Source organism: Schistocerca gregaria, chromosome 2, assembly GCF_023897955.1.
Source record: "Schistocerca gregaria isolate iqSchGreg1 chromosome 2, iqSchGreg1.2, whole genome shotgun sequence".
In the NCBI taxonomy this organism is placed as follows: Eukaryota; Metazoa; Arthropoda; class Insecta; order Orthoptera; family Acrididae; genus Schistocerca; species Schistocerca gregaria.
Window position 1 is genome coordinate 838,592,056 of NC_064921.1, and position 15,717 is coordinate 838,607,772.

The 15,717-nt window shown below is 41.7% G+C and overlaps 1 protein-coding gene across 5 annotated transcripts in view; it reads right to left on the minus strand.

Annotated features, from left to right (window-relative positions):
• The window catches only part of LOC126335192 (hydroxyacylglutathione hydrolase, mitochondrial), a 113,456-nt gene that overhangs the window by 73,572 nt on the left and 24,167 nt on the right, over positions 1-15,717 (minus strand). For all 5 annotated transcript variants that reach the window (XM_049998191.1, XM_049998195.1, XM_049998193.1 and 2 more), the window contains exons 2-3: positions 9,373-9,488; positions 1,655-1,776 (exon numbers count right to left, since the gene is read on the minus strand). In XM_049998191.1, the coding sequence (XP_049854148.1) occupies positions 1,655-1,776; positions 9,373-9,488 (238 nt within the window). The remainder of the gene's footprint in view (positions 1-1,654; positions 1,777-9,372; positions 9,489-15,717) is intronic.

Consider the following 15,717-nt stretch of genomic DNA (forward strand, 5'->3'; position numbering starts at 1 on the left):
CTTAACTCCGTCATCACACTTGGTGTAAACCATCTGCCTTTTGTGCCACTTACAACTTGTTCAGCCACATCAAATGTCAAAAGGAAGAAAACAAGCAAGTCAAGCAAGAATGCCGAGTCTTACTATGAAGGAATGTAAAAATAGAGAATATTTAGCATTATTTTATGGGTTTTTCACAGGAGCTATGAATTTATGGTGTATGATCATGAGAAATGTAGAATCAGAGAACGTATAATCAAAGTTCCACTGTACTCCTTTGTAAAAATCAGCTCAATATCTAGATTTAAAAACTAAAAATTCCTACTCGTAGCTACATGAAAAGTAACAAGAATCACAATAAACAGGCTTCCATTATCACAGCAAATAAATGTTGTTCATGATAAATATCTATATGCTCACATAGATATTAAGCTAAAATAAGCGAAGCAGCAAAGGAGGACAACTAAAATTATTCAGTATCTAAGTAGACAAGCAACTGATGACACTAATTTAAAGAAGTCACATCAGCACTGGAGAAGAGGAAATGCAATAATGAAATGCTTGCAACAGCTAACATTTTAAAATCTGAGAAATTAGAACCAAGAACAGTGTGCCGAGAAATTAGAACCAAGACAGTGTGCAACGTTAGAAATAAGAACAGAACAGAACAAAAAAAGAAGCATGAATAGTCAAAAACACACACACACACAGACACACACACACACACACACACACACACACACACACACACACACACACACACAGAGAGAGAGAGAGAGAGAGAGAGAGAGAGAGAATTCAAGTGGACAATGTGGTGGTGATCATGACCACATAAAAGGCTGTGCAGAAGTTGCAGCAGAGTTCATATAAGCCATGACTGTTTATACAGGTGGCTCTGCCTCTGATGACATTAAGATATGCTTGTGACAAGAATGGAACAGGATATGCTCAGTAGGTGCATGGAATATATCTTGCAAATGTGTTTTTCATGACTCATGTGACTAAGGGGCAGGGCTATCAGTGGCATAAAATGTCCCAGTATATTTTGTACTTAAGATAGCTGGAAGTTTTAAGTTTTTCAGTGAGTGGTCAAGATGATGGGGAAAGTCTGTAACAATTACAATGGAGGACTGATAGCGAGAAATGAAAGCAGGTGTAACACCAGATTCATGTTTGTGTAGCAGACCTGCTTCCTAAAGTAGGTTTACCAAGTACGAAGAGAAGGGAGTGTTTCATCATAAACAGATGGCGACAGTTAACAGACAAGTACTGGTGTTTGTTGGTGTGTGAATCAGGACTGATGTGTGGAAATGAATATAACAGATATGGAAGAAAACAATGAGAAAAGTGCCATAAGTTTCATTACAAGTATTAAGTGAATCTCATCTTTCAAATTTAAGTAAAGTGTTCTATTTAGATTCATTGTAGGTCCACACATTGCTACAGTATGTGCAAGTTCTTGCTGCCAAGTGTGAGGCTTTGCCAAAAACTAATTTATCAGCCACAAAATTTCTATAAAATAGGAGTTAGGTATGTCACAAGAAGTCTGGGTAACAGATATGCTACCCTCCCCCTTCCCACCACTGCAAGCCTTGATCCATTATATTTGGGTGTTGTCATTTTTTACACACAACAAGGTTCCTGTAATGCAATGAAGAAATATCATTTTCTTTACCAGTGATGATGAGTTGTAAGAACAGTTGTTAAATTCACTCCTTCCTGCTGTACAGCCTGCAGTACTTTGTCAGGATCCACAGGATCAACAACAGCTGCTTGTTTTGTTGCTTCATCCACAATCTGGAATAAAAAGAAAAGAAAAAATTAAAAATGATAAAATGAATTCACAGAAAATCTAAAAAGTTCAATATAAGTAACAATGAACTACTACACAGAACACAGACCTAACTTAACATTTATTACTTGCTCGTTCATCCATCTCTATTGAATTTTTCCTTGTATAAACCTCTTTACTTCTAGACTAATTAACAGTAGAACTGTTACGAAAATGTAATAAACAGACTGGATTCAACTGTCATTTGAAGTATTTTACAAATAACCTTCTGCAATGTTCTTGCAATTTATTGGTATTTAGAATCATTCTTCTACAAATATTCACACTACAATCTATAAAATAGAATATTTGTGATTTTTGTGGTCTTGAGTCTGAAAATTGGTTTGGTGCAGCTCTACATGCTTGTCTATCCAATGCAAGCCTCTTCATTCAGGCAAGGTACTGCAACCTATATATATTAGAACTTGCTTACTGTATTCAAGCCTTGGTCCCTTTCTTCAATTGTTATCTTATACAGTTCCCTTCACTATCAAATGGACAATTCCTTCACGCTTCAGGCTATGTCCTATCAACCAATTTCTTCTTTTACTCAAGTTGTCCTACAAATGTCATTTTTTGCATTGCTATTCTGTTGTAACATAACTAAACAGTGCATGCCTCCATGGCTGGTCTAAGGAGGCTGCTCACATCGACATAACCTTATGTAAGATAGCATACTGGGTTCTTGGCCACTCTAATGTTTACTTGGCAAATACAGTGTGGGGCAAATAAAAGTGACCCCGATGAGTGGACATGAATGTACACATTAACAGACAAGAAAAAGACGTACAGTTACTTCCAACAGGATGGAGCAACTGCTCATACAACGGGCTGAACCTTGGTGCACATTTACACAATCTTTGTTAGCAGAGGTCATATGGTCGTAGCCGCAGCTAGCCACCCAGATCACCTGATCTGTCAGTGTGCAATTACTTTGTGTGGGGAGCCCTCGAGTCCAAGATGTATCGCAACAACCCTCAGTCTTTAAGAACTGCAGCAGAACATTCCAGACGAGACTGCATCAATTCCGGTGGTCCACCTTCGATCTGCCTTCAGAAACTTGCTGACCAGGACCCAAACATGGCCAAGATCTGAATATTGATCACTTTCAACATCTGCTATCATCTGGTTAGTATTTTATTTCCTTTCCTATGCTGTGTTTCTTTGTACCCTGCCACTCTGTTCTCCGGGAAACTTTTATTTGCAACCATCCTGTACATATTTCACTGTTAGACTGTGCCCTGATGTACTCCTTGGTTATGTGTATTTGTGCTAATTACTGTGTCATTCAGTGTCTTAGTATATTCCTTCATGTGGAAGCATAATAAAAGTTGGCTGGTGGGAATTATGATATTGTGTTTGTGCATCGTTACAATATTTTTGACAACAAGTGCGGTATTCTACTCCACCTGTTTCATTTGCACATTTGCGGTTCACTGTGGCCAATTTGTCCATGGTAGAAATTTTTCAGTACTTTGGTGAATGGCAGTGAGCTCTCATAAACCAGCAGCAGGCTCTCGCCATCACACTAAACCATTTGGCAGCATCGTTGACGCACCAGGGTTCACTGCCACTGATGCAGCCCCCCCCCCCCCCCCTCTTTGTTTCCTCTGTATGATGATCCTGCAGAAGACTAGGAAACACACATGAAAAATATCTCTGCCAAATTTCCAAGCTTTTGATGTTGCCAGCTCCAACATGTGTCAGACTTAGATTCTCTTCATGTTTATCACCTTTTGTGTCAGCAAGTTCCTCTGCAGGAAGCTGCCAATCTCTCTCTCGATGACATGTGTCAGCTGCTTTCTACTTAGCATTGTAAATATACTCATGTTATTGCTGCTCATGTTGAGCTCTACTGCAACAGTCATACAGAGCTTGGGCAGTGGAGCATCATGGGCTAAGCTGTTCGCCAATTTGTTACTTAAGCTCACCGAAACGCATGTTTTGATTCCATGGTTCATGATGTTACAATACACTTCGCCCCTGATAGAGAAGTTTGTGAATGCACTTTACAATATGAAAATCCCAGTTTTGAACATTGCCCATTCTTTTGAAGTTTCTAGAAAAACTGGAAATTAGATAGAAGTTTGTGGAAAGTAGCCACCATTGCCTCTCCTTCTCAGCTGCCTCGGTTAGATTGCAGGGGAAAGACTATGTTGCAGCAATGCAATCACAGTCTCTTCAGTGCAGTGGGCAGTGTTCTGCTAAACAGCCACAGCAGACCACTTCACAACAGTGGCCTTGTGCCTCTCTTCCATCATGCTATTATTGCTTTGTTCAACATGAGTGGGCCATGTGCACAAAGCATTGGATGACTTGCAATTATTGTAAAATAAAGGGGGACATATTCTGCCTGTGGGCAAATTTCAACCACCTTCGTTAGATATGAACACTGATGTGGACAGCATTTTCCAAGTGATGATAGCCCCAAACAAACTTTTTACTGAAGTAAACGCTATGAACAAAATGTTAAAAATGAAAGTAGATGTGGGTGCCAAGGTACACAGCTTAGAAAGGCATGCCACTCCAGTGAGTGCACCGTATTACATCACTTGGCAGCCAGCACTGGTGCAGTCGTGCTCTCACTAATGGGGAATCTTGCATTTTAAAACAATTTTTCACGTCTCTCTTCACTCCATTTTTAGCATTTCATTGATGATATTCCAGATGATTTGAAAGAAGTAGTTTTTGAAATATTCGAAAGGAAACATTAAGCAATAAAAGCACTGATGACAACACTTGTTAACATCCAAACTTAGCTGTAAACGATCAAATGGCTCTGAGCACTATGGGACTTAACTTCTAAGTTCTAGGGGACTGATGACCTTAGAACTACTTAAACCTAACTAACCCAAAGACGTCACACACATCCATGCCCAAGGCAGGATTTGAACCTGCGACCGTATCGGCCGCGCGGTTCCAGACTGTAGCGCCCAGAACCGCTCTGCCTCCATGGCCGGCTAGACGATTGGCACCAAAACTTACGGCTTAAGGACGTGCTACACTGAAATACTTTACAGCCTTATGAGCTGCTAAGGTTCACACACATTTACACAATAATAAGCTAGAGATTACGAAGCTTACCTGATGATGCTGACTGCGGAAAATTGAGTTTGAATTTGCTGAAGACTGCGCAGTCCAGTGAAGATTCCTTTTCGCTAAAGCTAGCTTCATACCACACCCTTTGGCTCTTTTATTAAAAAATCTCATTTGGATGAAAGATCTCATTTGGATGAAAGTTCTCATTCTTCCATACAAATCAATGACTTTATTAATGACTGCAGGAAATCCTTATTGTACTGGTACTGGTAATGATTCCATCATGTGTTTGCAATGCAAAATATTTGCTCCATGAAAAGATGCAAAAATTATTTTGAAATCTGATGAGATGGAGAAGTAAGCCCACCTTTCATGTTTGGCTGGTAGAGTTACAGTGACATGGCATTTTGCTGCTTTAATTCCTAATGAACTGTTCATGCTTTTGACTTGAATGCAATGTATCCACCATGTATTTTAAGACTTTGTGAGTAATGTCTTCACTGGAGCTCATTACGATCGCAATCTCAATGGAATTAACCTTCATCTGATGTAGCGTAATGTGACAAGTCAGCCACTTTCTTCAGCAACTCACTAGAAATAAAATTCCCGAATTCGCCTGCTGTTTCTTCTGCAGAAGTTTCTCTTTTTCCTCTGCAATTCAAGCACCTCAGGATGAAGGTATATTTGTTGCATTACCAGTCAAAATTAGTAAGTGAATTTCATTTTGAACCTCGAAGAGCATCAAATTATTATAAAATGACCATGAATTATAGAAAATAAATTTTCGAGGCAATCTTGATTCAGTCTGACAGTCAGGATGTAGGTTGCCACAGCACTTTTTCCATCTACGAGAAGTATAAAAAGCACATTTACTTACATAGCAAATCCTTTTGTAAATGAGGAGACTGTTTCCTTCACCTCGTGACATATTTGAGAAAATTTCCAAAAACCTGTTCATATTCTCTTAACTTCTGAGGCTGAACCCATAATCACTTCTATTATGGTGCTTTCTGAACTTGGGTGTATCTTGAATTCAACACATCAAAAATGCAGTTTATCATTTCAATGAAGTTTCCTTCACAATCTTTGAGAAAGATGTATCTCACGGCTTGGGTTGTGCCACATGAAAATAGCTATACGGCCATTCTAATGTTCTGATATGGACGTCCACTCACACTCACGTGAGCTTCCAATAAGTGACAGTTGATCAGGTTTATTTCTGTGTCAATTTCGTATTTCGTAGGATGGAGCTCCATCTGGCTTCATCAAAACTCATTCTGCATGTCCCATTTGCAATCCTGAGGATGAACATGTTCATAACATATCCTTACATTTTTAATATTGATCCTGTTCTGTAGTTTACAATGACACAACCATTCATGTTGGAGTTCTAAGTCTTTTCAAAACCAATAGTAAAGATTGCCCTTGGTTCTATGCCCAGAGCTGCTGTAATTAGCAACAGCACAGTACAATGTGTTTTTGCTAATTTCACTCAGAAAATACTGTGTATAACTAGCATGATTACAACAGACACCACTTTGTACTGGAATATGCCACAGGTCATGCACTATACTCAAGGAACCAAGAACACAGCACTAGCAACATCATGCGAGTCCAGTGGACACGGCGTAGTAGCTGCCCAGTGACGTCACACCTCGCCAGGCCAGGCAACCAGTAAACACAGAGGAACCCAAATTACATCTCCCTGATGAATTTGAGAGTGACTTCATTAAATTCTCAAACCTATGTGGACCTTTGATCACCAGCATTGTCTCCTCTCTCATGTTATTTGGTGAGTTACAATAAACAACAAATACCCGTACTGGAACAGTCTTCTACTCTCACCGTGTATACAGGTGTCATTTGGCCTTTGACCTTTCTAGTAACAGAAGATGTAAACACTGAAAACTTTTTTGGTGTAGATGCTTTAGATCCTCTATTTCTGACAAAGTGCATCTTTTATCTGATCAAGTTCCTTGCGAACAACTGGATGCTCTCTGCGTGGAATTTTCATCACTGTTTTTGGAAGGTTTAGTGTGTGCTACCAATTTTAAGGCTCACATCACAATGAAATTATTGGCACACCCTCATTTTTTTATGCCTGCCCAATCCCAATAGCTTTATTGGAGCAAGTCAAATAAGAGCCCGATCACCTCATCTCCTTGGGTGTTGCCAATCCTGTCTCCTCTAGTGAATGGTATACTCCGTTAGTAACTGTATCAAAACCTAATGGCAACCCTCACCTTTGTAATGATTTTAAAAAGACTGTACATTCACTGTCTATTTTTGATACCTACCCCTTACCCTGTCAGAATGAATTCCTAGCACGGCTTTCCAGGGACCAGTATTTTTTCCTGAAATATAGTTCTCAAAAGCCTACTTGCAACTACATCTGGATGATGATTCTAAAAGGATTCTCAAAGTGAATGCCCCCTTTGGGCTACACTAATACCAGCACCTGCCGTTCATGTGGCTAGTGTCCCTGCTATTTTCCAACAGCTTTTGGGGCAACTCATGATCTCCGTGCTGGGTTGCATTAACTGCCTGGATGATATTGTGGTCTCCGGTTTCTCAATAGACAAACATTTGCAGAATATTTGTGGCTTGTTCATGGTGCTGCAGGCTACCAGGTTAAAATGTAACTTGGAAAAATCAATTTTTTTCAGCCATCTATTGTCTATCTCAGTCTTGAAGTCTCACAGGTCGGCATAAAGCCTTTGCGCCAGCATGTCAATGCCAATGCGGCTTTGCTGTGTCCTACCGATGTCAAAGAGTTGCAGGGTTTTCTCAGAAAGATTTTGTGTTACTATAAATTTCGTCCTGATGCAGCCACTATGGATAGGCTCCTTCATGCTCTCTTACATAAAGAAGTTCTTTTCCACTGGTGGCATGCCTGTGAGTGTGCTTTCACCATGTTGAAGCACTAAGCATCTTGCTTGATTATATTCCAAGCAGGCCATTTGATTCACTGTATTTCACCCCTGCTACTTTCAGAATTTCAAGGAATGTATCCCAGCCAACATTGGCTACAGCTTTCTCTTGCCATAAACATGAATTTGTCTTGAAACTTCCTGGGAGATTAAAACTGTGTGCCGGACTGAGACTCGAACTCGGGACCTTTGCCTTTCAAGGACAAGTGCTCTACCATCTGAGCTACCCAAGCACAACTCATTCCCTGCCCTCACAGCTTCACTTCACTGCAGAGTGAAAATTCATTCTGGATGAACTTGTCTTTCTTTAACCTATCTTCTATGATAAGTCATAGGGTCAAGTAGGGCCCCACCTATTCCTACACTGCTCCAGAACCCAAACTGACCTTTTCTGAGGTCAGCCACCCATTTTTCCATAAATAATCCATGTCAGCAATTTGCAACCATGACAAACTGATAGTGCAGTGATATTTACACCTGTCAGTACCTGCTTTGCTTGAAACTGGAGTTATTATATTTTCGTGATGTCTGAGGGTCTTTTGCCAGTCGCTTCCATCTCATACATCAGGTGGAACAGTTTTATTATGGCTGGCTCTCCCTTTAATCTCAATAACTCAGAGGGAACATCTCCTACTTCATGAGTCTTGTTTTCACCTATGTCTTCCAGTGCTTTGCCAAATTTTTCTCAGAGTGTTGTACCTCTCACCTCATTTTCATCTGTTTAGTGTTCTATTTTCATAATATTATCTTGAGAAATGTTTTCCTTATATGTATGTGCTATATATTACTTCCATCTTTCAACCTTCCCTTCTTTGGCTGGTACTGGTATTCTACCGAATACCGTTATGTTCATAGAGATGCTTCTGTTTTCCTCAAAACGGTTCTCTAATTTTCCTACAAGTGGCACCCATCTTCCCCAATGTCGTGTGTGCTCCTACAGCTTTGCAATTCCCCTTTAGTCAATCCTGCTTTGCCGGTTTGTACTTTGTCATGGCATCAGGATACATTAATCCAGTCAACTTTGTGATTTATCACCACATTTATATTTTATTTTCTGTACATATTTTGCTATCCATCAGGAGCTCTCTTGAGCACTTCTACCTCTCCTGCCAGTTCCACTTGTCATCAAATGAGGTAGAAAAGAGATGTGAAAACAATGAAAGAATCTTAATGACAGTCAGGTTTGTTTCCATATTGGCAAGAAGCCCTATTCCATTGTGAGCAGTGTAATTTATGAGAGAATTGCAAATAAAATGGTTTACTAGATCCAGATTTTTAGTAGTTACAAAGGTTTACTATGGCTACCTTTAGAAAATGAAGCTATTGAAAGTCAGGAGATAAAAAGCATTTTTGGTATTAAGAGGAAAAGCAATGTGATAATTAAAAAGGCAGGAAGATTATAAATTCCTGTCACTCCCATATTTTTAAAAAATGTATTCCCTTTTGGCTGCATCATTTGCAGCTATTTTTTGTATTCTCTTTCTGTTAATTAAATTCCATCTTGTGTGTTTCTACTGGGAGTAGTTCTCTCTAACATAAACAAAGAGATTTTCACGATGAGATATTTTCAAATATATAGCTTGTTTGACTTACCAAGTACATGTAATTGTCCTGCAGTGCAGACAGAACCTGGACCTTCATGTTTGGGAGTAGTTCTGATTGAGTTATACTATGAGTGCCTCGGAAGCCTACAGATTTCCAAGCTGAAACTGTTAACATAATTTTTTATAGACAAGAAATTCACTTTTCATAAAACTATAATATAAACAAAAAAAACTTGTCTTACAACTTGTCAACATGTTTTCTAACAATAATTTCAATTTCACAAACATACATTAAGAAGAGTCTTTTTCCCAATCCTTTCTTAATGCTTTATTATTCAGTATCAACTAGGGCCTATTTATTTGCAGAGTCAATGGTATCATCACTGACTCCTTCCTACATTGCACTAGCTTCAGTACATTATAGTGTTCCTCTATTACTTAAATCATCTGGTAACTGAATGAATATTACAACATCCACAGACTGGAGTCACCTCCACTTCCCATTCACTTACGTCATGCAGTTGACATTTGATGCTGAAGATGTGTCTTATCCAGTTAGATTTCGTCTTATAAACCCCAGGTAGTATTTCAGTACTATTTGAAATCTTTTTTGATCACTTTACTTTTTCCATTATTCTCTGGCATCACATCACACCACTTCCAGGATGTTTAGTCTACATTTTCGTTGGTCATCAGAACCCTCTTCCTCCCCCATTCTCTACCTCCTCCACCCTCCTCCCTCCCATCTCTCCATCTCCCTCTTCTGCTCTCTCCCTCCTCTCCCCCTCTGCCCCAATGTCAGAACCACAATAAGCAATTCTTCAAACTTGGTGTCTAGGCACTAATTCTCTTCTGCCTTTCAGCTTTTGGAATAGCAATCTTTGTCCAATATATTTGATACTACAAGTATATTAGTATATTCCCCCCCCATGAACCATGGACCTTGCCATTGGTGGGGAGGCTTGCGTGCCTCAGCGATACAGATGGCCGTACCGTAGGTGCAACCACAATGGAGGGGTATCTGTTGAGAGGCCAGACAAACGTGTGGTTCCTGAAGAGGGGCAGCAGCCTTTTCAGTAGTTGCAGGGGCAACAGTCTGGATGATTGACTGATCTGGCCTTGCAACATTAACCAAAACGGCCTTGCTGTGCTGGTACTGCAAACGGCTGAAAGCAAGGGGAAACTACAGCCGTAATTTTTCCCGAGGACATGCAGCTTTACTGTATGATTAAATGATGATGGCATCCTCTTGGGTAAAATATTCCGGAGGTAAAATAGTCCCCCATTCGGATCTCCGGGCGGGGACTACTCAGGAGGATGTCGTTATCAGGAGAAAGAAAACTGGCGTTCTACGGATCGGAGCGTGGAATGTCAGATCCCTTAATCGGGCAGGTAGGTTAGAAAATTTAAAAAGGGAAATGGATAGGTTAAAGTTAGATATAGTGGGAATTAGTGAAGTTTGGTGGCAGGAGGAACAAGACTTCTGGTCAGGTGACTACAGGGTTATAAACACAAAATCAAATAGGGGTAATGCAGGAGTAGGTTTAATAATGAATAGGAAAATAGGAATGCGGGTAAGCTACTACAAACAGCATAGTGAACGCATTATTGTGGCCAAGATAGATACGAAGCCCACACCTACTACAGTAGTACAAGTTTATATGCCAACTAGCTCTGCAGATGACGAAGAAATTGAAGAAATGTACGATGAAATAAAAGAAATTATTCAGATAGTGAAGGGAGACGAAAATTTAATAGTAATGGGTGACTGGAATTCGAGTGTAGGAAAAGGGAGAGAAGGAAACATAGTAGGTGAATATGGATTGGGGCTAAGAAATGAAAGAGGAAGCCGCCTAGTAGAATTTTGCACAGAGCACAACTTAATCATAACTAACACTTGGTTTAAGAATCATGAAAGAAGGTTGTATACGTGGAAGAACCCTGGACATACTAAAAGGCATCAGATAGATTATATAATGGTAAGACAGAGATTTAGGAACCAGGTTTTAAGTTGTAAGACATTTCCAGGGGCAGATGTGGACTCTGACCACAATCTATTGGTTATGACCTGTAGATTAAAACTGAAGAAACTGCAAAAATGTGGGAAATTAAGGAGATGGGACCTGGATAAACTGAAAGAACCAGAGGTTGTACAGAGTTTCAGGGAGAGCATAAGGGAACAATTGACAGGAATAGGGGAAAGAAATACAGTAGAAGAAGAATGGGTAGCTCTGAGGGATGTAGTAGTGAAGGCAGCAGAGGATAAAGTAGGTACAAAGACGAGGGCTGCTAGAAATCCTTGGGTAACAGAAGAAATATTGAATTTAATTGATGAAAGGAGAAAATATAAAAATGCAGTAAATGAAGCAGGCAAAAAGGAATACAAACGTCTCAAAAATGAGATCGGCAGGAAGTGCAAAATGGCTAAACAGGGATGGCTAGAGGACAAATGTAAGGATGTAGAAGCTTATCTCACTAGGGGTAAGATAGATACTGCCTAGAGGAAAATTAAAGAGACTTTTGGAGAGAAGAGAACCAAGTGTATGAATATCAAGAGCTCAGATGGCAGCCCAGTTCTAAGCAAAGAAGGGAAGGCAGAAAGGTGGAAGGAGTATATAGAAGGTTTATACAAGGGCGATGTACTTGAGGACAATATTATGGAAATGGAAGAGGATGTAGATGAAGACGAAATGGGAGATACGATACTGCGTGAAGAGTTTGACAGAGCACTGAAAGACCTGAGTCGAAACAAGGCCCCCGGAGTAGACAACATTCCATTAGAACTACTGACGGCCTTGGGACAACCAGTCCTGAGAAAACTCTACCAGCTGGTGAGCAAGATGTATGAGACAGGCGAAATACCCTCAGACTTCAAGAAGAATATAATAATTCCAATCCCAAAGAAAGCAGGTGCTGACAGATGTGAAAATTACTGAACTATCAGTTTAATAAGCCACGGCTGCAAAATACTAACGCGAATTCTTTACAGACGAATGGAAAAACTGGTAGATGCAGACCTCGGGGAGGATCAGTTTGGATTCCGTCGAAATGTTGGAACACGTGAGGCAATACTGACCTTAAGACTTATCTTAGAAGAAAGATTAAGAAAAGGCAAACCTACGTTTCTAGCATTTGTAGACTTAGAGAAAGCTTTTGACAATGTTGACTGGAATACTCTTTTTCAAATTCTGAAGGCGGCAGGGGTAAAATACAGGGAGCGAAAGGCTATTTATAATTTGTACAGAAACCAGATGGCAGATGGCAGTCATAAGAGTCGAGGGGCATGAAAGGGAAGCAGTGGTTGGGAAAGGAGTGAGACAGGGTTGTAGCCTCTCCCCGATGTTATTCAATCTGTATATTGAGCAAGCAGTAAAGGAAACAAAAGAAAAATTCGGAGTAGATATTAAAATTCATGGAGACGAAGTAAAAACTTTGAGGTTCGCCGATGACATTGTAATTCTGTCAGAGACGGCAAAGGACTTGGAAGAGCAGTTGAACGGAATGGACAGTGTCTTGAAAGGAGGATATAAGATGAACATTAACAAAAGCAAAACGAGGATAATGGAATGTAGTCAAATTAAATCGGGTGAGGCTGAGGGAATTAAATTAGGAAATGAGACACTTCAAGTAGTAAAGGAGTTTTGCTATTTAGGAAGTAAAATAACTGATGATGGTCGAAGTAGAGAGGATATAAAATGTAGACTGGCAATGGCAAGGAAAGCGTTTCTGAAGAAGAGAAATTTGTTAACATCGAATATAGATTTATGTATCAGGAAGTCGTTTCTGAAAGCATTTGTTTGGAGTGTAGCCATGTATGGAAGTGAAACATGGACGATAACTAGTTTGGACAAGAAGAGAATAAAAGCTTTCGAAATGTGGTGCTACAGAAGAATACTGAAGATAAGGTGGATAGATCACGTAACTAATGAGGAGGTATTGAATAGGATTGGGGAGAAGAGAAGTTTGTGGCACAACTTGACTAGAAGAAGGGATCGGTTGGTAGGCAATGTTCTGAGGCATCAAGGGATCACAAATTTAGCATTGGAGGGCAGGGTGGAGGGTAAAAATCGTAGAGGGAGACCGAGAGATGAGTACACTAAGCAGATTCAGAAGGATGTAGGTTGCAGTAGGTACTGGGAGATGAAGCAGCTTGCACAGGATAGAGTAGCATGGAGAGCTGCATCAAACCAGTCTCAGGACTGAAGACAACAACAACACAAGTATATTATGATAATCCGAGTCCTTAAATATTTGAAACAACCAACATTTTCTAGTGCACAAGTTACCATGATGATATGGAAGTTCTGTCATCCGTATACACACATTAGCCATTGAATTTAGCCATACACCTATTATCAAGTAGGAAACCTTCCTATCTGGTGATGAAAGCAAAAAATTGAAATCGTTCAGAGCCATGGCCATTTGCTTCCACCCACTGTTTACAGGTACTGGTTGGGGCTGTGTTCAAGGCAAACACATCTCACACTATCACGCCACAGATGTGGGATTGTGATCACATAAGCTGGGAGACGACAGAAGCACCTACTGACACAGTTTGGGAGCAATGGAGTATGTGGTGTCTTGCTGAAGATACGACCCCCACCTGGAAGGTACTGTAAACAAATAAACAGATGCACAGACCAAGTAGTAGATTCCTGTATAATTTCATGGTGAGCGACAATGACAGACTTTCATAGCATCTCAACATTCTCCCACCACATCCCCACCTGAGACAATCACACACTTGAGAAGTGCCCTGCTCAGAAGAAGACTGCCTCACCTTGTTGTTTCTGACTTATTTGTACTCTGCCAAGGAATGTATAGAAATGTGCTGAAATTCATCAGTTGGGAAGAATTGTTTCATTGCTTTGAGCACCCAGTGGCAATGTTCCTGTGATAAGTGGAAAGTACCCCAATAATATGGTGGCTCCTGCACACCATTACAAGGAGGTGTGATATGGTGGCTCACCAGCTGTCAATAGTGTCAAGCATTAAACTGACAGGGATTCCTATCAATAAAAAGGTTTTTGGGCCACAGCAGATGCCTCAGCTGTTAAATTGTCTCCAGGCATCACTGTTGATTATATAATTCGTGTCATGGACAAACATTTAGTCCATCTCTTTACTGCACAACAAAGAGGAGAGTCCTCACGCTCCTCGCCCACCTATGTCACAAAGAGTTCCTATAGTCTGTTCCACGAGCTTATACTAAGCCTTCTACACAACACCTTTTGAATCAGTACTGATACAGTATGCACACATGTCCAAGAAGGGGTTATTTCCCAATAAATGCATAGACACTATACCAAATGCAGTAATTAGGAACTGACACATCTAATGCAGGGATAGGACACAAACAGAATCAACACAATCACTGTACTGCAACAATATATTTTGATTCTTAATCATCCCCTCCTCCCAAGCAGCACTGCCACCACCTCTCACAACAGCAACAGCAACAGCAACCACCACCACCACTGCTAGTCAACAGAGACTATAAACACATCAATGGGAATGGGGAAGGAAGAGCGCGGGAGACGGGGAGAGAGCGGGAGACGGGGAGAGAGCGGGAGACGGGGAGAGAGCGGGACACGGGGAGAGAGCGGGACACGGGTGGTGGGGCGGGGCGATAAGAGCAGGGTGGTGGGGCGGGGTGGTAAGAGCAGGGTGGTGGTGGGGGGAGCGGTAACAGCAGGGTGGTGGTGGGGGGGAGCGGTAACAGCAGGGTGGTGGGGGGGAACGGTAACAGCAGGGTGGTGGTGGGGGGGGTTAAAGCAGATTGGTGGGGGGACGGTAAGAGCAGGGTGCTGGGGGGGGGTAAAAGCAGAGTGGTGGGGGGGGGTAAAAGCAGGGTGGTGGGGGGGATGGTAAGAGCAGGGTGGTGGGGGGGATGGTAAGAGCAGGGTGGTGGGGGGGATGGTAAGAGCAGGGTGGTGGAGGGGGGTAAGAGCAGGGTGGAGGGGGGTAAGAGCAGGGTGGAGGGGGTAAGAGCAGGGTGGAGGGGGGTAAGAGCAGGGTGGAGGGGGGTAAGAGCAGGGTGGAGGGGGGTAAGAGCATGGTGGAGGGGGGTAAGAGCAGGGTGGAGGGAGGGGAAAGAGTGGGAGAGTGGCAGAGCAGGGTGGGGGGAGGGTGAGAGTGGGGGCAGAACAGAACAGATGAAGGGGATGGGGAGTGGGGGAGGGGGAGAGGTAGTGGGGTGGGGAGGTTGGGGAGAGGGGTAGGGGGCTGTGCTGTAGAGGGAGGGATGGGGGAGTTGGGGAGTGGCAAGGGTGTAGGAGGAGGAGTGGGGGAATGAGGGGAGGAGGCAGGGGAGGGTGGGAAGTGGGACAGGAGAGTTGGATATGTGAGAGATGGGTAAGGGAGGGGTGGGGAGGGGTACAGTGGGGGGGGGGGG